Source organism: Helicoverpa armigera, chromosome 24, assembly GCF_030705265.1.
Source record: "Helicoverpa armigera isolate CAAS_96S chromosome 24, ASM3070526v1, whole genome shotgun sequence".
Classification (NCBI taxonomy): domain Eukaryota; kingdom Metazoa; phylum Arthropoda; class Insecta; order Lepidoptera; family Noctuidae; genus Helicoverpa; species Helicoverpa armigera.
In genome coordinates this window covers 7,233,505-7,255,057 of record NC_087143.1, presented here as the reverse complement: position 1 = coordinate 7,255,057, position 21,553 = coordinate 7,233,505, and the positions used below count along the sequence as shown (strand labels likewise).

The following is a 21,553-nucleotide window of genomic DNA, read 5'->3' as shown; positions in this document are numbered from 1 at the left end:
GACACACGGCAGTGTATCCGCAAAGTTCGAGCAAAAAATAGCGACACACCGGCCGTGGGTTATATTACACGTACATAGTAAAATCATTAAAAAGTAACTATTTTTAACTGAGGTATGTGTAGTGTATGGAACTTGGTACTTATTCAGATCTCACTTTTTTTATAGGCGAAGCATTCCCATATTATCGAACTTGGCAGCCTTTCACATTTTTGTTTTGGGTGGGATATTCTATCTATCTATCTATTGGGGAGAAAAGACAAGAAGTATCTGCTGAGAATAATTGATAGTTTGGTGCGTAGTGCCATCAAGAATGGTTTGGATTTCGATTATTAAGCTAGACAAAGTTAGTGGTCGTTTTTGGGACTGTCCTCGTGTAATACTGACGTTCGAAAAGTGCTGTTCTTTAACCTACTTTGAATAAATGATTTTTCATTTTGAGTAGCAAAAATATTAAAATGCTTACCTTAGGTGTCAATAAGAAGTACTGTGCATTATCACACTCGGTGGTCACCTTGACGAGTAGCTCAAACATTTTGCGTTCATTTATAGGGTCCATGCCTTGGTTTATTTCGTCTACGCATCTGTAACAAAATGTAATATAAGATTAATAAAAAAAATTGACGTTATGTTAAAATATTGGTGACGTGTATGTACGTACTCAGTAACTTTCGTCATATCTATTCAGAAAGAAGGTATTGTTAAAAAGTCAAATAAAGAAACGTATAAACATTTGAAACTCGAGGAGTATTTTTATATTCCAAAATTTTATATTTGTCGTATAATTTTCCTAGCCGAGTCCCTTTGTATTTTGTAATGTAGGTATGTCATTGTGACGTCAGTGTTATGGCAATATGTATGTCATTATGAGGTCACATTATGTCATTGTGAGGTCATCATGTATGTCCTTGTGAGGTCACTTTTTACGACAGTATGTATGTGTTACCTAAATGACACAGTAGTAAGTCACTGTAACGCCATTAGATATAAAGCAGTGGACAGCGCTGTCTCGCCCCGGACAGCGCGTGACGAGTCAACTGTTGTAAGTGATGTCTGTGTGTCATCATGTATGTCATTGTGAGGTCAGTATGTATGACCTTGTGTATGTGTTACCTAAATGTTACTGTAGTGAGTCGCTGTAACGTCATCAGATATAAAGCAATGCAATGCTCGTTCACGGACAGTATGTGACGAGTTTTTTGGCGTAACTACTGTGTCTGTGTGTCACTATGTACGTATATATTACCTGAATGGCACTGTAGTAAGTCGCTGTAACGACATCAGATATAGCGCAGTGGACAGCGCTCGTTCACCCCCAGACTGCGCGTGACGAGTCAACTGCTGTAATTCTTCCGATGCGCGGAAACGTACGAGAATCGCTATGCCGTATTGGTCGTAATCCTCCTGGAAATATTTAAATGAAAATAATAATTAATCGCTGAAAAATAAGGTCCTTTTTCACTAAATATTGATAGGCTAATAAATAGCGGAAAAAGAAGTCTTATACAAGGTTAAAAGGTTTGAAGTATTTCTGCTGCCAGCCAAATATGTTCAATGACAGACGGGACCTATAGTTAAACGCGCCCTCTAAAACACAGTCATTTGTGTCCAAGATATACTTAGAAAGTACATAACTTTGAAAGGTTGCTTGTTTGCTTCTTTACCCACAAGGCCTCCACGACTTTGTATATTCTATTCTATAATTTTCTCTCCTTACCTAATCCCTCTCCGGCCGTGTCGGATTGCCGTCCCATCGGGCTATGAGAGTGAAGGAATAGTGAGTGCACCTGTGTCCAAACAAATACTCGTGCTCTGTAATATGTCCTGCGCAGCTGGCTGATCTCCTTACGTGAGAACAGCCGCCGTAGCCGATAATATGCTAGTAAGACAACATCATCTGTCATTGCAATATTTACTAGTTTTTATGAAGACTATATTGAGCCAGTCAGAGGTGAATTAAAATTTCATATACTCACGTCACTTCCACCTTTCTCAAGTTTAATTTCCCCAGCACAGCCCAACTTAGCAAACATATCTGCAAAACTTTTGCCTATATCCCGCAGTAGATTTTCTAGAGGCGGCAGCCATTTTGCTCTGTAAAATGTTTTTTTTTTAATTATTTATTTAAATCAGACATAAGACCTAGAGAAAATGCACTACATAAATATTATAACATTAAATCATACACTCTCTCTTCCTCCGAGCCTTTTTCCCAAACTACGTTGGGGGTCGGCTTCCGGTCTAACCGGATGTAGCTGAGTACCAGTGCTTTACAAGGAGCGACTACCTATCTGACCCCCTCAACCCAGTTACCCGGGCAACCCAATACCCCTTGGTTAGACATTAAATCATACACTAATAAATATTTTATATAAATAACTTAAAACTAATGCACACGAAGCGTCGGCATCATGTTACGCTGCGAGTTGTCGAGTAGCCTTCTTTGGAACCTTTTACTGAGTACATGAAAAACTTATCTCATAATACGAATAGAAACGCAGCCACTTAGAATCTGTTGTATTTCTATGATAAATATTTGATACATAGCACCCATGTTTGCATATTTTTTTAGATATTAATAACGCTATGGAGAGCATGTTCGCGAGTCCGACTCACCCTTGGCCAGTTTTTTTCATGATTGAAAATACGAAAAATCAAAAAACTTTAGAACTTGTAACTTACTGTATAGCTGCCATTTTCTTCGCAAGCATCTTGTTTGTATCACTGGAGTTGCTAAGTTCCGATTTTAATTTCGCTATTAACTTCTCTCTTTCTTCGTACTCTTTGATAACCTTCAAAATAAAAATAAAAATTGAAAAACAAAGAAAGAAAACACATTTATTCACAAAATATGATGTGCAGAAGATAACAACAGAAAAAAGCTGTTATTGCTTTGTTTCCAAGTTAATAGTTTTTTTTTTGCAAGGTAGATTGAAATCTTAATCGTAATCTAAATGATAGTCAAAATTAGTGGTGTGAACTGTTTCAATGACAGAATTTTAAGCTGATTGCCTAGATTTGCCACTAGTTGATGATAAATATGAAGAGTTTGTTTTTTTTAAAGCGCTAATCTCAGAAACTACGGTCCGATTTGAAAAACTCTTTCAGTGTTAGATAGCCCATTTATCGAGCAAGGCCATAGACCACTTTTTATCCGATTTCGTGCATAGCTTCCCACGGGATGCCAATAAAACCGCTGGCAGAAGCTAGTACATAATTAACAAAATTCTTACCTGCTCATCCCCTTGATCCATACAATCTACTCTAGTTTGCAACTCGTAACAATGTTCCTGCAATCTCGTTATATCTGCCGGTAGGATATCAAAATCTTCTTTATAAGGAAAATCGTCGTCATCCGGTAGTTTGTTGTTGCAACTCCTTTTAGCTTCCAGAAGCTTCTCTTTGGCATTCGATTTAGCACGGGTGAGCTGGTTCTCTATGTTTTCTAGGGTTGCCTGTTAAAAAAAAATGAATTTGTGTTTGTCTTAAAATGTATTTATTTATTACATTTTAAAGAAGGCTTATAGACTAACAGAAAAATGAGATAGTGATGGTTATGTTATCAAATAGCTAATAACAAGCCTCCACATATTATACTACTATACTATAAAATTGTAACGTTAGAATGTTATGAAGACGATTTCGGGCAATGGCGATCAGTTAAGTAATAGTAAATCGTTGTTAATTTTAGGTTCTAAAGATATACATATAACTCAATACATATTATACTCATTTCGCAATTTTAAAAAGTTCGCAAAGCACACATATTTTCAACTATCATATTATATTATCGTCTATAATATAGTTAAGGCAAGGTCTTTAGAGAAAAAAAAGTGCAATGTACTTAGAATTAAAAAAAAAATATATTATTAATTACCTGAACATTTCTCAATTCATTTTTCAATTCTCGCAACTCAGTTTCCTGTTGTACTATACTGTTCCTGTAGAACTCAAGTTTTGCCTGGAAATAAAATCGAAACATTAAGTAAAGAGGTCAAATAAGCAACCTAGCTTTTGCCCGCAACTTCGTTCTCGTGGAATAGTCACTTCCGGCAGATTTTTGGTTGGTTTGACCAACAGATGGCGCTATATGTCCGGAATAAATTTTATTTTTGATTTTTGTATTTTTACCCGACTGCCAAAGAAGGAGGGTAATGTTTTTCGAGTGTATGTAAGTATGTATGTATGTCTGTTCCTTTGTGACCTCCTGTAGCCTAAACGGCTTGATGGATTTTGATGTATGAGGTATCGTTAGATTTGTCTTGATTACGGGAGTGTCATAGGATACATTTTATCCTAAAAGTCCCACGGGATATTTTTTCCCTTTAAAAAAATATGTATGCGGTATCATTAGATTCATTTCAATCACGGGAGTAATTAATATAGGATACGTTTTTTCTCAAAATTCCCACGGGAACATGTTAATTCTGCGTCAACGCAAAGCAACTCATGCGTTAGCAAGCAAAAAGATAGGGCGTGGCCTGGCATGCGGCGCGCGGCGCGGTGCGGAGGGGGATGTGCTCGAGTATACAGCCCGAATGCGGGCACACGCATAAGGTAAAGTAAGGTACATAGTCTTCTACATCTACAACATTTTCGTTAAATAAAAACAGCTAAAAAGTTATAAATAAAAGAATTATTATTAAAAAAACAAAATACCCGACTGCACACTAAAAAAAGAGTAAAACAAGCCCCACAATAATATTGATGGAAAGCATCGCAGGCGGGGACCACCTTGACCGCCACCAACGAAAATTCTGCTAAATGGTGCACAACCGAAATGACTATAAATAAGCCTCTGTTGGTCCCCGCCTGCGATGCTTTCCATCAATATTATTGTGGGGCTTGTTTTACTCTTTTTTTAGTGTGCAGTCGGGTATTTTGTTTTTTTAATAATAATTCTTTTATTGTATGTCCTTTCTCAAGTTCAAAACTATGTCTATACCAAATTTCACACCAATCGGTTCAGTAGTTTAGGCGTGAAGAAAGACAGACAGACAGAGTTACTTTCACATTTATAACATCAGTTAGGATTCATGTTATGAAGACAACCAATATTAAAAAAAAGATACATATATGGAACGGTCATAAACTTTACACTGACGTTAATCGTCAGTTTGGGTTCTTCGAAACTTGTTTGTAAGACAAGAACAACCTCTGTTCTCGAGTCATCGTCATCATTGCAAGATAAACAAAAAAAAAACAAGTTGCAATAAACATTCAAAATTACTGGCAATGTCATGTACTTAAGTATTTTCGAGTTGCGCAAGATTACAAAATCTTCCTTTCGCCACAAAAGGCTTTTTTGGAAAATAAGAATCATAAAATCTCTCCACTGTTTGACGAATAAATCGATGCCAAATTCTTTAAATCAGTATTGTCGTAATTGGCTTGTGCCTAAAGCTAAGCACACACTAAGACCTAAGTTCAGCGACCACTTAAACATCAGTTTTCAAAACAGTAGTTTATAATGAATTTTTACGTTAAATTTTCAGAAAACTGAAAAACAACTGGCTTTAGGAAAAACAGAGAGGTTTATGTTGTCAGGAGACTGGGCCTAATGCGACAGAGGTCCTTTAAACCGCCAACCTCATAAAAAATGGTTTAGAAAAAAAGTGTTGTGGAAACTAAAAGCCTTACTACAAAAACATAAACATCTGTTGAACACTTGACTAAAAAAAAGTGTGGCTGCAAAACCAACCTTATTTGAACGTCATAATCTGTCATTTTTAGGACCAGTGTTCAATAGACGTTGAAAAGTTTTTGTGGTACGACGGTAAATGTTTAGTCAAAATGCGATAATCCTAAGGAGTAGAACAATAATAAAATCGCATCCTTTTCTTTTATGGTGGAAAACAATTAAGTTGTTTATTTATTATAATAAAAAGGATTAATACATACATTATATCTTAATATCAATTTTGATTATCAATGTCAAGAAGTCATAACATTTCTAAATCTTTATAAAATTTTAATCTACGTTTAAATCTATTTGCGTTTGTTTTAATCCTTATGACAGATGAGAAGACATATTGTATCGATGTGTTCGGGCCCTTATTTCGAAGTCAACTGTAAATTCTCCACATGACAACCTCAAGAATAAAACGAATTTTATGTAGGTACTGCTCACCATATTCGGAATTCGGATAATCCAAAGTACTTTCAAGCAAGTTTATAGATATGTCGATTTGCAAGAATAATTGGAAAAAGGTTGTTGAAAGTAGAGGTTTTTTAACTGACTTAAAAAACTGGGTTATCGGTTTGACCTACATGTATGTACAGTCAACTTCAGGTCAGTGGTAACAGTTTTATAGGAAAATCGTACTTATTACTATAGAGTTAAGGTGCATGACAGTTACCACTGATGTGCAGTCTACCGTACGTATTTACGTATGTTTTCAGAACATTAGCCAACTGTGACGCAATTTTCAGGGTTTTAGGTTTTAGGTTAAGTCTTTATTTTTTTTCAATTCCGGTACCGAAAACAAGTATAACGTTTTATTACTTTTTAAAAAGCAATTTAGAAACAAAAGATAATTAAATTGCTGTAACAGCAATATCTTTGCGGTTCGTTTAACATGCTTATAAAATAATTGAAAAGTAATCTCCGGAAAACCCCACAAATATAGGCAGATTTTTAAGCTGTAGATGCAGGTACCTACTAAATACTTAAATTTGCTAATAAAAATAAATAATTACATCCTATCTGTACTTGTATCTTTGTAAAGAAAAACGACTTGAAGTATACATTTTTTTTACCTAAATCAAACGTCCAAGCCATAAAACTGGCCAATGATTGCTGTCTCCTCAGCTTTTCTTTCCATCCCTGCTAATATTATAAATGCGAAAGTAACTCTGTCTGTCTGTCTGTTACGCTTTCACGTCTAAACCACTGAACTGATTTTAATAAAATTTGGTACAGAGATAGAGTTGACCTTGAGGAAGAACATAGGATAGTTTTTATCCCGGACTTTTGAAGAGTTCTCTTGGAAATGCAATAACCGAACTCGACGTAGGCGAAGCCGCGGGCGGAAGCTATTTTTATATATATTTTAAACACTTGCAATTAGCAAATTCTTTCAATATCCTAATCTCAGGACATCAAAAGACATCAAAATCATCATCACCATTTTCAAAATTCGAAAAAGGGTCTTCGGTTTCAACGCACGTTTTCAAAACTTATCGTCTGAGTTTACCGTTACAAATGAAATAAAAAGCCCCGTCATTCGTTCACTCGCATCCTTTTAAATATCAGTTTACACTCAGATCTTGTAATCAGCTTGACACCTTTGACCGGGTAGGTACGGCCAACAACACAAGAAATATGAATTAAATAATTGTTAAACATTTTCATTATGAATATCCCGCCTCTTGCACGACAGGTATGTTTTGTGTGTTTCTATTACGTATGTTTATTATTAACACGCTTATATTAGCTTCACTTGTAACTATGTATGTAAGAAAATCTTGGAATCTTAATTTGACCCACTTCCCGGACTTCGATTAGGACGAAATTTTGCACACGCTCTGAGTTCTCATCATCCTCCGAGCCTTTTCCCAATCATGTTGGGGTCGGCTTCCAGTCTAACCGGATTCAGCTGAGTACCAGTGCTTTACAAGAAGCGACTGCCTATCTGACCTTCTCAACCCAGTTGCCCGGGCAACCCGATACCCCTTGGTTAGACTGGTGTCAGACTTACTGGCTTCTGACTACCCGTAACGACTGCCAAGGATGTTCAATGACAGCCGGGACCTACAGTTTAACGTGCCATCCGAAACACAGCCAATGGTGTCTAAGATATACTTAGAAAGTACATACAAACTTAGAAAAGTTGCATTGGTACTTGCCTGACCTGGGATCGAACCCGCGCCCTCATACTTGAGAGGTTGGTCCTTTACCCACTAGGCCACCACGACTTTTTTGCGTTCAGGTTTCGTTCCACGCTCTGAGTTCTGATGACAATAAATGACAAGCGTGTTTTTTAATTTTTAAAACGATTAATTATTTTTTCATGTGCATATCCTTTATCATCTGCCTAGCCTTTTCCCAACTATGGGGTCAGCTAGCGGTATAACTGGATGCATCCAAGTACCAGTATTTTACATAGAGCGGCTGCCTATCTGACCTCACTAACCAAATTACCTGTGAAAAGTGTGACCTCTTAGTAAGACCTCTGGTGTCAGACTTACTGGCTTCTAACTACCCGTAACGACTGCCAAGGATGTTCAATGACAGCCGGGACCTACAGTTTAATGTGCCATCCGAAACACAGTCACTGGTGACCAAGATATACTTAGATAGTACATACAAACTTAGAAAAGTTGCATTGGTACTTGCCTGACTTGGAACCGAATCCACGCCCTCAACTACTTGAAGGTGACATACTTTACCCACTAGGCCACCTCGAGCTGTGAGTGTTATTTCAGATTTTATTTTATAAGTGGAATATTTTGTTCAGTTCCTAGTGGCGGGATCAACGCACCTAGCAGCATTGACGGCCGGTGGCGTGGTGGCATATCCAGGGGTATTGTTACAGCAGTTCAAAGCTAACGATACTATCATACACCTCGATTTGGATAACGGATCATGGATCGGTATGTATTTTTGGAGACAATTTTATTAATTGTACTTGTAGGTAGGCGCTCAATGTAGTCTACAAAATCCTAGTCAAAGTAATTTATTTGCCAGAATGTACCTATGTGTATTAAAAAAGCTTAAATTACTGAAGTCTATACTACGAGTATATACGTATGCAAATATTTGTTTTCTACTATTTTTAGCTTTTCGTTTCATTTGTTCATTCTAGTATTATTTCAATCTAGTTTTATAGCATTATTGACCTATTAAGGTCAACGTCGTTTTAACTTTCCCGTTCAATTATATTATGCTACTTTTTTTTTAGCTGCCCCACCGATTTTTTTTACATTAAAAACAATTTTTATTCCAGGTTCCGTGCACGGCCTAGCAGGCATCCCAAGCTTTCTAATGCCATTTCTCATGCAGTACCAAGGCCGAAAATTCGCGTACATTATAAGCTGCATCCTCATCATCATAGGATGGATATTTACTTACGCAGCTACTAATATCAAGACCCTTATTATAGGCGAATGTTTCCACGGGTTGGGAGGCCACAGTCTACTACCAATTAGCTTTCTAAGCATATCAGAAATGGTGCAACCGAAGTATAGAAACATGTGTTTGTTATTCTACGGCACGGCTCAAGCGCTTGGCATGTCAGTAGTAGGAATAATAGGCAGGTATGTTCATTGGAAAATTGCAGGACTGGTTATGTGCTGTCCAATTATTTTGGCTCTTTTGATCGGATTTGCATGGCCCGAGTCACCGTCTTGGCTAGCTTTTAAAGGCAGATTTGAAGAGTGTGAGGAAACATTTAAAATGCTTAGAGGTAATGATAAGGAATCTTTGAAAGAACTAAATGGCTTACTCAATTCGCATAAGGATGATTCGGAATTAAAACCGAGTAGGCGGAGTTGGATTAAAAATTTTAGTACCACGTTAACTAGCAAAGATTTCTATATACCGTCTTTTCTTACTTGTATTTTGATTAGTGTGTTTTATTGGTCCGGGGGCTCAGCTGTGATAATCTATTCAAGCGATATTACACTTAATGCCACTAGTAATAAGAATGATCACATAAAATTTATATTAGACCTAACTTTTTTCATAGGCTACAGTGTGACCACGATTTTACTCAAATACTTTAGCAGTAAAAAGGTTTTACTATTCAGTATGTCTGGGTCGTCTGTATTTATGATTTTAGCTGCTTTAGTTACTTATTTGCAAAGTGTAGATATAGTTGCAAAAGATTCTATGTTGGGTGCATATTGCATAGTCGTTTTTATGATATTTTTTAGCTTGGGGTCAAACGGTGTAGGTTTTACAATAGCTACAGAGTTAATGCCTGTAAAACACCGAGGTTTAGGGGGCTGTCTATTCGTGATATGCACTTGTATATTTCACTCTTCAGCTTTAAAGTCGTTCCCATACTTATGCGTTTATATACGCATGTGGGGAGCGTTCTTAATCTATGGTTTATATACTGTTGTCGCTGGTCTGATTATTTGTATGTGTGTGCCGGATACAAGTAATAAAACTTTGCAAGAAATAGAAGAATATTATAATGTCGGTTATTTTAAAGAGAGTAATAATGTTAACGTTGATTTGGGAGTGCGACAAAGATTTTTAAAGGCTGATGGTAATTAGATTATGAAATAATATTGTTATCTCCGATTAAATTTTAAGAAGCTGTAATTTGTAAGTTATATTGTGATATCTTTCGAATACATTTTTTTATAAAATAAATTGTTTTGTGTCTAAATATAACTCTTAGCCATGGTCACTTGAAAATCACTACCCCTCCCTGTATGGAGTTTCTTCCCGGTTCTTCTCCATGAGACCAAATCTTTGGAACCGTGCAACTAGTTTGACGTTTCGAAAGAACTTTCATTGGCCTATCCTAACTAAACTAGACGATAAATGTGAAAGTAACTCTGTCTGTCTGTCTATCTTTTCTTCACGCCTAAACTACTGAACCGATTTGTGTAAAATTTGGTACAGACATAGTTTGGAACTCGAGAAAGGACTTAGGTAAGTTATTATTACAAAAAAATATAAAAATAAAATTTATTCCGGACATATAGAGCCATCTATTGGTCAAACCAAAAATCTGCCGGAAGTCATTATTGCACGCGAACGAAGTCGCGGGTAAAAGCTAGTTTAAAACAAAATAAAAAATGACTTTGATAAGGTCAAGTAAAAAAATAACTTACCTTCCAAATTTCCCCATTCCTGATTTCCGTAGCCAATGTTTTCATAGAACTATTCAAGTCAGCGTGAAGTTTACACTGTTTGAGTACACATTCTTTTTGTTTCTTTCTAGTGCGATCTCTTTCTTGTTGCATATCGAAAGTAGGTTCCGTTTCAATGTCTTGCACCTTCTTGGTTTGTATGCGAATTTGGGCTAGGATTGTACGTACCTGTAGGGAAGAATAAGAAACTTTTATTTGTATGAAAGACGGGGTACACAGATGTTACATTGGTTATATCGGGTGTGTCGTTCACAATCACATTAAATGAAATACGTTAACATACTGGTTAATATATGTCGATTAACACAAAGATAAAAGAAAAATTCGCGAAAATAAAAAAATGAATTTTTCAAACAAAGTAAATAGGATAAAAATGTGCGAAAATTAGAACACCATATAAAAGTCAGTCATTACAAACAACTGAAATTCTCCCTTGAAAACTGACAGCTGTCAACTGATCAAAACATTCGATCCTCCTAACTTTATCTCTGCATTACACATGATGTTGTAAATTAGAAAAACGAAAAATGACTCCTGTGGCCAAACCACTGAATGGATTAGATTATTTTTTTTACAATTCGCCATAGAATGTCATAAAGTATATGCGATAGGATTTAATGTGATTGTGAACGACACACCCGTTATGTTCTATATGTTTCGCCGAAGCATCGGCATACAAATAAATAAAAAAGGTATTTAACAACTACACTTAAATGACCTTATACACTATTAAAATTAAAAACAAATAACAATTTAAACTCTTAAAAACTTGCAGTTACCTAAATCGTTTTCCCTTATGAGCCATATAGTCAGCTATAGAATAGAAACATTTCTCTAAAAGCCATTTCTTCAGTATATTCTTAAAATTTACAATTTATTTAGAATATATTTTTTTAGTAATTTATTTAGACACTAGCCGTTATAAAGCGGTTTCACTCGTCCCGTGGGAAATTCTGCCCGTAACGGGATAAAATATAGACTGAGTTACTGGCAGATAATGTAGCTGTCTTATGGTAAACGTTAAAGAGACAAAAATGTTATTATTATTCTTATGGCGAGATCGCATCAAAACTGCTTTTGAACGAGTATCAGTGAGCATTGCATTCACGCTTAAAGGTTGCAATTTCTCTGAAATCTTGGTAGAGAGAGTAGACCAGAAGAATTAATCAATTTCTGTACACGAAAGTGCCATACGTGGGTTGAATTTCGCCTTTTCCGTGTCATTTTTTTCTTAAACCAGTACATAATAATAAATAATAAGAAGACTATATAAGAATAAGACCATATAACACTGAAAGATTTTTCCAAATCTGACCATTCTTTTTTGAGATTGGTGTGTTACAAACCTACAAACTACAGCTTTATAATATATTGAATTACTTACTTTCTCTTCACCTTCGTTAACAGCTTTCCTTCTCAAATTCAACTCGTTCAAGTTTCCCTCCAAAATTTGCAGTTTCTTGTCAATTTCCGCCATTTTGGATTTGTGTCCTTGGGCTTGTTGCTCGAATATTGCTAATCTGTGAGAAAAAAAAGAAGTAACATCATCATCTCCCGAGCCTTTTCCCAACTATGTTGGAGTCGGATTCTAGTCTAACCGGATGTAGCTGAGTACCAGTGCTTTACAAAGAGGGACTGCCTATCTGACCTCCTCAACCCAGTTACCCGGGCAACCCAATACCCCTTGGTTAGACTGGTGTCAGGTTTCTGACTACCCGTACCGACTGCCAAGGATGTTCAATGACAGCAACAGACGAGAATTTAACAGGCTTAATTGTTTTCTTTGAGTTTGATTGGTCATTTGTTTATTTGTACAATCTAGATTGTATATTGGAATAGGCTGGCAGCCCTGCATCGGTTGATAAACGACAGAGATATGGGCAAACGAACATTCTAACGTAGCGTAATGGATTAGGTTAAGGGACTGAATGCCGAAATTGGCTTGTCTCAAACAATTTTTTGGCCAAATCTATACAGTTTTTGACGGCGAAAAAAATATATATTAATCTTGAACATATTTCTGAGAACCCTGTTAATTTCAAAACACGTTTTCGAAAAGTTTTCTCGATACAAAAAAAATATAAGCTTACCTCTGAAATGATCTTCCAAAGAATATCTGTATTACTTATTTAACAACAATTTATGTACACACACAGAATACAGAGAAGAAGAAAAATAGAACAGATAGTACAAAGTATATTGATAAAATTTGTAACAATAACGAGTCCATATGTTAATACAGAACTTGGTTAATTTTGAACTCATTTTAAAGCTATTAATTTATATGTATGTTACGAACGTCGCGTCAACTGGCTTCTCTCTCTTTCTCTCTCGAACGTAATTCCGTAGGCGAGAGAAAGATAGTGATTTGGGTGCATTCAGCTTCTTAAGAAATTACTTAGCAACAAGTAATTATTTGTTTATAAATACGGTAGTAAAACTTACTGGTTATTGGAGTTGGTGATCTGTTCAAGGTCAACAGTGTTCGCCATGAGTTTCGCTTCTCGTACCTCGGTGGTCGACACAGATTTCTCCCCACTGTATGATGATACACGGACGGAGAATCTATGGTTTTCTGTAACAAAGAATTCGTATGTACACAAACACACACACGTACCTACACCAAAATGTTGTTAAAATACAATATGTAACAATTTTCCCGTCGGTTTTTTAAGTTTGTATGTACTTTCTATGTGTAACTTGAACACCAATGACTGATAAAAAGGTGAAGGAAAACATCTTGAGGAAACCTGGACTATAAAGTCTGAAATCACCAGCCCGCATTGAGCAAGCGTAGTGATTATCGCTCAATCCTTCTCCGTGTGAGAGGAGGCCGCAGCCCAGCAGTGGGACGATACAAAGGCTGTTATGTAATGTATGTAGTGTTTTTTTACAGTAGCAATTTTATCTTATATTTTTATAACTGACCAGTAAAAAAGAAGTTGATGTTGGCAGGCACTGACTCGCTGTTGCGGTAAGTATGGTCGTTGCCGAGCGGGATGCGATGAACGGAGTACTGCTTGCAGAGGTAGCGAAGTATTGCATTGGGGGCCGTTATCGTGTCCACTAGGTACGTGTAGAAACCTAGATAGCTGGAATAATAGAATATAATATTAATATACATGTCAGTATGAAGAGTGATAGGGAAAAATGGAAGCGGAAAACATATATTATTGTTGTGTTCCGTTGTAGGCCTTTTATGTACCAGGGCGGTAACTCTTTCGAACAATCCCGCAGCCCAAACAGTAAGCGTTTTGGGAGCTGTCTTTTGTAAATTTGACCTTCAAAAAGTGCTGATTTTAAGCCTAACCATAAATGACTTTTTATCTTTTTAAACAAACAATCACACAACTTACCTAATCTGCTGTATATTACTCGGCGGTCTATCAACAGGCCCACCTTGACTGCATATAGCGTTGACTCTCTTCAGGCCCAATTCCACTCGAACTTTCTGAAGAAACAGGTTCATATCCCGACTGGATTCAAAAGTGAACGCCACTAGGTCACGACCAGAAACTGTTGATTCTAAGTAGCGAGCGAATTTCGGATCCGTGAAACTTATCTGTGAACAAAAATAAGTTTTGTTTTAGTAATTGCTGAATTATTTCCGTTTTATTATCATCCTCCGAGCCTTTTTCCCAATTATGTTGGGGTCAGCTTCCAGTCTAACCGGATGTAGCTGAGTACCAGTGCTTTACAAGAAGCGACTGCCCTAGCTGACCCCCTCAACCCAGTTACCCGGGCAACCCGATACCCCTTGGTTAGACTGGTGTCAGACTTACTGGCTTCTGACTACCAGTAACGACTGTCAAGGATGTTCAACGACAGCCGGGACCTACAGTTTAACGTGCCATCCGAAACACAGTCATTGGTGGCTAAGATATACTTAAAAAGTACATACAAACTTAGAAATGAAAAACCTGACCTGGAATCGAACCCGCACCCTCATACTCAAGAGGTTGGTTCTTTGCCCACTAGGCCACCACGAATATATATTTTTTCTTTTTTATATTACATATATAACTTGTGAAGACATACCTCTAGCAACATAGGCTCGTGTACTGTACTGTATCACAACACAGCTGTATAGGTATCTTCGCTGTAATCGCAGAGCACTACATACTATATGAGCTCTGCCTCATTGAGACGTCATGGCGACGTCGCCATCGGCGCAGGCCTGGCTACTTCTGGCAACCAAAAGTCGCCAAGTCGAGTGGCCATGGCGTCTCGACAGTCAGAGATATTCGAGTGAGCGTCATAAAATGGCGGCTGACTAGCGACCACACTGGCGACTGAGTGAGCGAGGTGTACTTTACCGTGTACATTATAGTGGCAACCGTGGCAACGTCGCCAAGCTGCCAGAGTATTCAGAAGCCACGTAGAGAACTGTAGCTCGTCGCTCAATTTGGCGACGTTGGCAAGCCGTCGCCATATGAGTTAGGTACCATACACTTCAATATTAACTGCTTGGATACGTAGCCGGCGACGTCGCCATTGGCGTCCTAATGAGGCAGGGCTCTTATATTAACTGCTTGGATACGTAGCCGGCGACGTCGCCATTGGCGTCTTCGTGAGGCAGGGCTCTTAGGTACTATACACTTCAATATTAACTGCTTGGATACGTAGGCGGCGACGTCGCCATTGGCGTGTTAATGAGGCAGAGCTCTATAACTTGTGAAGACATACCTCTAGCAACATAGGCTCGTATACTGGCTGTTGGAACAACTGTCTGTGTTCTCGCAGCCACAACACAGCTGTGTAGGCATCTTCGCTATAATTGTGAAGAACGTTCAAACGCTTCACATCCACATCTTCTAGTGCACGTTTCCTGTGGATTAAAAAATACAATCTTACTTATACATATCTTACTTACATTATAAATGTGAAAGTTTGTGAGAATATATGGTTGTATGTTTGTTATTCTTTCACGCAAAAACGGTTGGGCCGATTTGGTTGAAATTTGGTATGTAGACAGGTGACGCCCTGGATTAACTCATAGGCTTTTTATTAACATGCGAGCGGATGCTAGTGTGTAAATAAATGAGCAATTGTAAACTAACTTGTGCTGATAAAGTCTGATCTGCGGCATGATGTTATTCTCCAGGTCAAATTGCACTTCTGACTTCTGCTTCTTCAAGATGTCTATAGCAGCATTCGTTTTTGTTATAGACTTGTGAAGTTCTGCTAACTCCATCTTCACTTTTGTTGCTGTAATAAATATTACACAATTTAATCGAAACTTTTTCAGTCTTTTGGTGAATAACCTTCACAGCTTTACTTATACAAATCTCTGAGCATCATTTTAACTCATTACTACTTAAGCTTTAAGTAGTTATTAAATGTTAGTTAAGACATGCTTAAGGTAAGCGTCCACAGGCACGCATCGCACGTAACGGATTTTATCTTGCCTTGTATAAGAATTCATACAACGGCATCCAATGATCCGCATCTATGCTATAATGCGATACGTCAGATACGTGCGATGCGGGCCTGTGGACGCTTACAGTTAAGCAACGTTTATAAGTAAGAATTTTCTTAAACAGCCCTTAAGTATAACTTATTATTTAATTCACGTTTATATGTTTATAATATATTTTAATTATTGTTTTTTTTTTTTTTAATTTTATTTTGATTGTAATTTCATTTTAATTATTGTTAATTTGTTATTTTTACTCAATTCATTATGGGCACAATGTCTGAAATAAATTAATTTTATTTATAAGTAAGGCTGTTAATTGACATAGAAAACTCACCGTCCCCAACCGTGTTCTCAACCACATTTTTATCCATTTCAAGTTTCCCCAACTTCATTTTGGCTTCGCGCAACTCTCTTTCTCTATTGCGATAGCGTTCTAACTTCTCTTGGTAAGAAGCTTCGAATTCTTTCAGCTTGAACTCTTGAGTTCTGACGGAATTTATCATCTCTTTTACTTGGTCCTTTATTGCGTAGATTTTTCTGTTCTGTTAAAAAATAATGGTGGTTAGGAAATATGGTGAATTTGTTAAATTGGTAAAAACTGGTAGGTGAAGGGCGGGCGTTTTAGGGTCTGTCTTTTGTTTTGATCTTCAAAGTGCTGATTTTCAGCCTACTTTGAATAAATCACTCTAAAACTTTATCTTACCTTTAGACCCTATTTTTATTATTAGGTGCCTATGCTGAGATGTAAATAATTAGATACTTACAGCAGCCAACTTCTTTTGTTCCATCTGGCTAATCTCACTTTTAGCTTTATCTATAACTTTCTCAAGCGGTTCAACTTTCTTCTTATGGGTATTCACAATCTTCTCCGCTTCTTTCTTATCCTTGGAGAACTCCACAACCTTCTTCCTCAACTCGTTATATTCTAACCAGAGTTTCTTCTTCTCACATATTTCTATTTGTTTCTCTATCTCTTTGCGTTGTTGCATTGCGTCTATTACTACTTTGAGTCTGGAAAGTTTTTAATATAAAAATATTTTCAATCTTTGGAAAATGGGTAGGTTAATAATGATGTTTCGGTTTGTTTGTTGGTGTAATCTGAGAAGGAAACTGCTGTCACTTTTTCATGACTTTAGAAGAATATGCATGAAATACTGATTCTGACTAGGCGAGCTAAGGTATAAGCTAAAGTCTAGCAGTCTGTAGTGTTAGGAAGAAGATGTTTATAAATAATAGCTACTCAAATATCTGAATATAAGATTTTCTACATTTAATTCGCTCTTCGTCCTCTCCTCTAAAAACTAACTTTGCTGTGCCCAACAGGGTCCATAATTGTTTCTTTTAATTTTACCCACCAGCCTGTACACATTATGGTATGCAATAAAGTTATTGAGTATTGATATTGTGTTCTTATTTGCACAAAAGGTAAGAGTCCTGTGAAGAATACTGGGCAAGAAACAGCTCCGTTTTGAAAAATAATTTTATATTACTTTACTTTTTGTTGTATATTGTGTAAAAACATAGCTAAAAGCTAAAGAAGTATTTCCTTTGGAACCTTGAATGCTTCTAATGCCTATAAATTTTTATTAAGCCTTGTACAGCAATTCCAGAGATGAAGCAAAACAACCAGTAAAAAAAATATTTCTTTGGTAAAATGTAGATATTTAAATAGTACAAACAGATATTACTACAGACTAGCAAGCGCAGGGTAGGACGTCCACCAACAAGGTGGACTTTATAAAGGTCGCCGTCGACGTTGGATGCAGGTCGCCTCCAACAGGTATCTGTGGAGATCTAAGGGGGAGGCCTATGTTCAGCAGTGGACATCCTATGGCTGAGATGATGATGATGATGATGATGATGAAATAGATATTCGAATTACCTCTCATTCAACCGTATCTGCTCTTGCATAACCTGAGCATTATTCTGCAACTTGGTAGATAAACCCCGTTGCTGTGTCCTACACTCTATTAGCTCATCTAATTGGTTCACGCTCTCTTGACCACCAACGGCAGAGAGAGTACTCCGTAACAGCTGCTGGGGATCCATTTTGGAAAAATCTTGGACCCTATCTTGAGGTAGAAGCTGGCAGAGATTGTCTACCTGTGAAAGTGAGAATTAAATTTTGTGATAATATATTAAAATATAACAAATTAATATTTAAAGGGTGAAAGTTTGTGTTTGATTGTTACTTAAAGTCACAGTCAAATCATTTATTTAATTTAGGCATTTACTACTTATGAACGACAAAAATATAAATAAGTTTAATTCTAGTTGCCCATCCCAAATGTAGCATCCTATGGAGAAGAACGGACAAGAAACTCCATGGTTTACTCTTCTCAATAATAGTATGGTATTACAATCTGTATGTATTGATACATAAAATCTATTTTTCTTCGTGTGTGTGACTGTATACATAAGTTGTTGAATTAATAAATAAATCTTCCTTTTATGTTTAGTTATAAGCCAGTTTCATGGATCCAGTAAAATAATATCTAGGTTTTATAAACTACTTAAACTATAACATGAGCACATACAATGTATATCAGTCCTTCAATAGTTCAGTCTACACATGGAGTGGCCATTGAATAGATAAGAAATATGAGATCATCCACTTCAAATACCCACTGGTAATATTCTATGAATACTAAATAATTGTCTATTTGTTACATTTTCATGTTGTAATTTAATCTAGTTGTTATTTTATATTACCAATATGGGACCTACTTTGCAGGTTGTGGGGTATTTTTAACCTGAATAAAAATACCCTAATACGTACATAATCATTGGTAAATATAACACAAAGAATTTCTCAAATATGTTTAAAAAAGCTTAATGGGAAATCAAATACCCGCATCCCGTGGCAACTACTGCCCATGTGGGGATAAAATATAGCCTATATTACTCACAGATATTTTTCAAATATTTTTTTTTTCGATCCTGTAGCTTTTGACCTTATCCATTACAAACAAACAAAGTTTTCCTCTTTATAATATTAGTATAGCTATAGTATATATAATTTTTTAAACCATCATAAAGTAGATATGCTTAAAAGTGCAAGATAGATGATAAAATATTTGATTCCGATTCTGTCTTAAAAAGTAGGAGGATAACTTACTAAAATAATAATACTTTTCATTAGGCATTATTGTTAGGCATATGGTTTTAGCAAAGTGAATGACATCATCAAGTGATAAGCACATTAGAATAATTCTAATTAAGACTTAATTTAACAACTGCTGCAATAGGGAAGTCCAGAATGTAGTTGATAAAAAAGGTTATGTAAACACAGAGTAGCACTACTATTATACTACATATTTATTTTTTATATTGTGTACGAGCCAGTAGCATTTATTCCATTGCATCCATAGAATACATTTATTTACAGATTCTTGAGAGAAGAAAAATTCTTGTGTTAGTTTAGTTTTAGGACATTTATTAAATAAGGAAGGTTGAATGTTCCTTTTAATCCAGGTGCGAAAAGAAGTTCCAATGGAACACATTAAAACCTGAGTATATCCTCAAATAAACAAAATTATAACTTTTTTTTGTGATGGCAAAAATCATCAAATGACCATCAGACTTTTACTGACTAAAAATCCATCATGTTCCATTGTAGGACTTTTAGGTACCAAGGCCGCAGTAACTCTTTCGAGCAGTCCCGCAGCCCTGGCGGGCCTTGGCCCTATTGGGACCCGCTGGGGTTGCTGACATCTCCTTGTAGTTTGTAGATCAAAGTATAGTAACAAAATTATGACTGACCTGTATATTCAGAGATGCTATAAGTTCTTGCACCTGTTTTTCCCGAACCGTCTTACGGTCAATTGACCATTTGGATGTATCGGTTAAATCAAAATTCCTTGTTATGACAACATTTGGCTGGCCCGGTCTTTGGTAGAGCTCAATCTCGATTGTAGCATCTTCGCATCCACTCCGCACATATTCGGATATCTAGAATGATATAGATTATCGATAAGAATCGATAATCAGCAATTTCTTCCAGAAAACCTTTGGATGGAGTTTTATCTAGAGAATACCTTACAGTTTAGGGTGTACATATAATTGATAAATACTAAAGATATAAAAAATAAATAGTCAATAAACAACATCATTATTGAATTTACTACCTACATATAATTTTTTTTTTTTACTGCAATAAATACCCTACTTGCTAAAAATCATGTGTCATGTGTGTGTGCGGAGGATTTTAATTTAAACAGTTGTTAAACTGGGTGTAATGTATGTAATATAGTTTAAATAATGAAATAAGGTATGTATACTTACTTTCTTAGCCCGTCCAATAACACTGGTCTTGCCACACAACCCCAGAATGATGGCACAGACAAATGTTGACTTTCCCGTGCCATTGGGTCCGATTATCAAGTTCAGTGAAGTACTAGGATATAGCTCAACACTCTTGTATGTTCTGGAAAAAACAAACAAACTTATATGTTTAAAAAATGGCTGGACTGTAGTTACTTTGGAAAGACCAAGGAAACTGGTGTGAGCATTTTGTTAGCAGCCTTGCGGACTGACCACAAAAATCGACCAATAGAGGTTGATGGAAGGCTATGGAGGAGGCCTGCGCCCAGCGGTGGGACAGTATAGACAAATAAATAAAAAATGTTAGGTATAAACTTCTTTCACTACAAAACTGCATTAGACAGTCAATTTGATTTTTAAGGATTGGATTTGAATGGATTAATGTATGATATGATATGAATACTTGTGAATAAACACTATTTCAGTAAGTATATAATGCTGTATTGTATGAATTTAAATCAATCCAATCTACCAAATAAATCAGCAACATATAAATTCAACAAAACATTATAAAAAAAAGTCTTCCTCTAAAGAGGTTCCAATAGAAAAAAACAAGTATCTAGGTATTTATGGATCTAATTGAGACTTGTTGAGACATGACTCATTTTGCACTCCAGTGTTTTAGTAGGTATTCCCAATTTAATAATCAAATAATTATTACGGTCACATACGCAATGACCAGTAATTGCAATACAGGCCATAAAACCTCTAAAGATATTCTTTTGTTCAAAATTATAAACACGGATTGCGCGCCAAAAGTATACTTACACAAAGTTTTCAAGCGCTATCCTGTAAATACAGCCGGCTTTAATATTCTTCTTGTTCTTTGCTTTCGACATTTCACACTTTTATAATCATAACTACGCAAAATATGCTAATTATTTATGCAAACACCGTTTGAATTTCGGAAATAATAAAATACCGCAGCGGCATAGACAGTTTTTTCGCGTTTTGACGTCACAGTCACACAACCAAACAAATGTC

At 36.4% G+C, this 21,553-nt stretch overlaps 2 protein-coding genes across 2 annotated transcripts in view; one reads left to right on the top strand and one right to left on the bottom strand.

The window, feature by feature from the left end:
- Positions 1-21,553, bottom strand: part of LOC110371161 (structural maintenance of chromosomes protein 5) — a 24,589-nt gene extending 3,036 nt beyond the window's left edge. Inside the window, exons 1-19 of the mRNA XM_049850128.2 lie at positions 21,338-21,553; positions 20,531-20,672; positions 20,009-20,197; positions 18,129-18,349; positions 17,011-17,257; positions 16,581-16,788; positions 15,888-16,035; positions 15,514-15,655; positions 14,184-14,389; positions 13,756-13,919; positions 13,273-13,402; positions 12,212-12,347; positions 10,789-10,995; positions 3,875-3,958; positions 3,231-3,452; positions 2,680-2,789; positions 1,974-2,091; positions 1,244-1,401; positions 464-581 (exon numbers count right to left, since the gene is read on the bottom strand). Of these exons, the coding sequence (XP_049706085.2) occupies positions 464-581; positions 1,244-1,401; positions 1,974-2,091; positions 2,680-2,789; positions 3,231-3,452; positions 3,875-3,958; positions 10,789-10,995; positions 12,212-12,347; positions 13,273-13,402; positions 13,756-13,919; positions 14,184-14,389; positions 15,514-15,655; positions 15,888-16,035; positions 16,581-16,788; positions 17,011-17,257; positions 18,129-18,349; positions 20,009-20,197; positions 20,531-20,672; positions 21,338-21,408 (3,021 nt within the window). The 5' untranslated portion in view covers positions 21,409-21,553. The remainder of the gene's footprint in view (positions 1-463; positions 582-1,243; positions 1,402-1,973; positions 2,092-2,679; positions 2,790-3,230; positions 3,453-3,874; positions 3,959-10,788; positions 10,996-12,211; positions 12,348-13,272; positions 13,403-13,755; positions 13,920-14,183; positions 14,390-15,513; positions 15,656-15,887; positions 16,036-16,580; positions 16,789-17,010; positions 17,258-18,128; positions 18,350-20,008; positions 20,198-20,530; positions 20,673-21,337) is intronic.
- Positions 6,537-10,337, top strand: LOC110371162 (facilitated trehalose transporter Tret1). The gene is made up of 3 exons (XM_021327278.3): positions 6,537-7,379; positions 8,457-8,592; positions 8,946-10,337. The coding sequence occupies exons 1-3, from the start codon at positions 7,353-7,355 to the stop codon at positions 10,220-10,222; spliced, it is 1,440 nt and encodes a 479-aa protein (XP_021182953.3). The 5' UTR covers positions 6,537-7,352; the 3' UTR covers positions 10,223-10,337.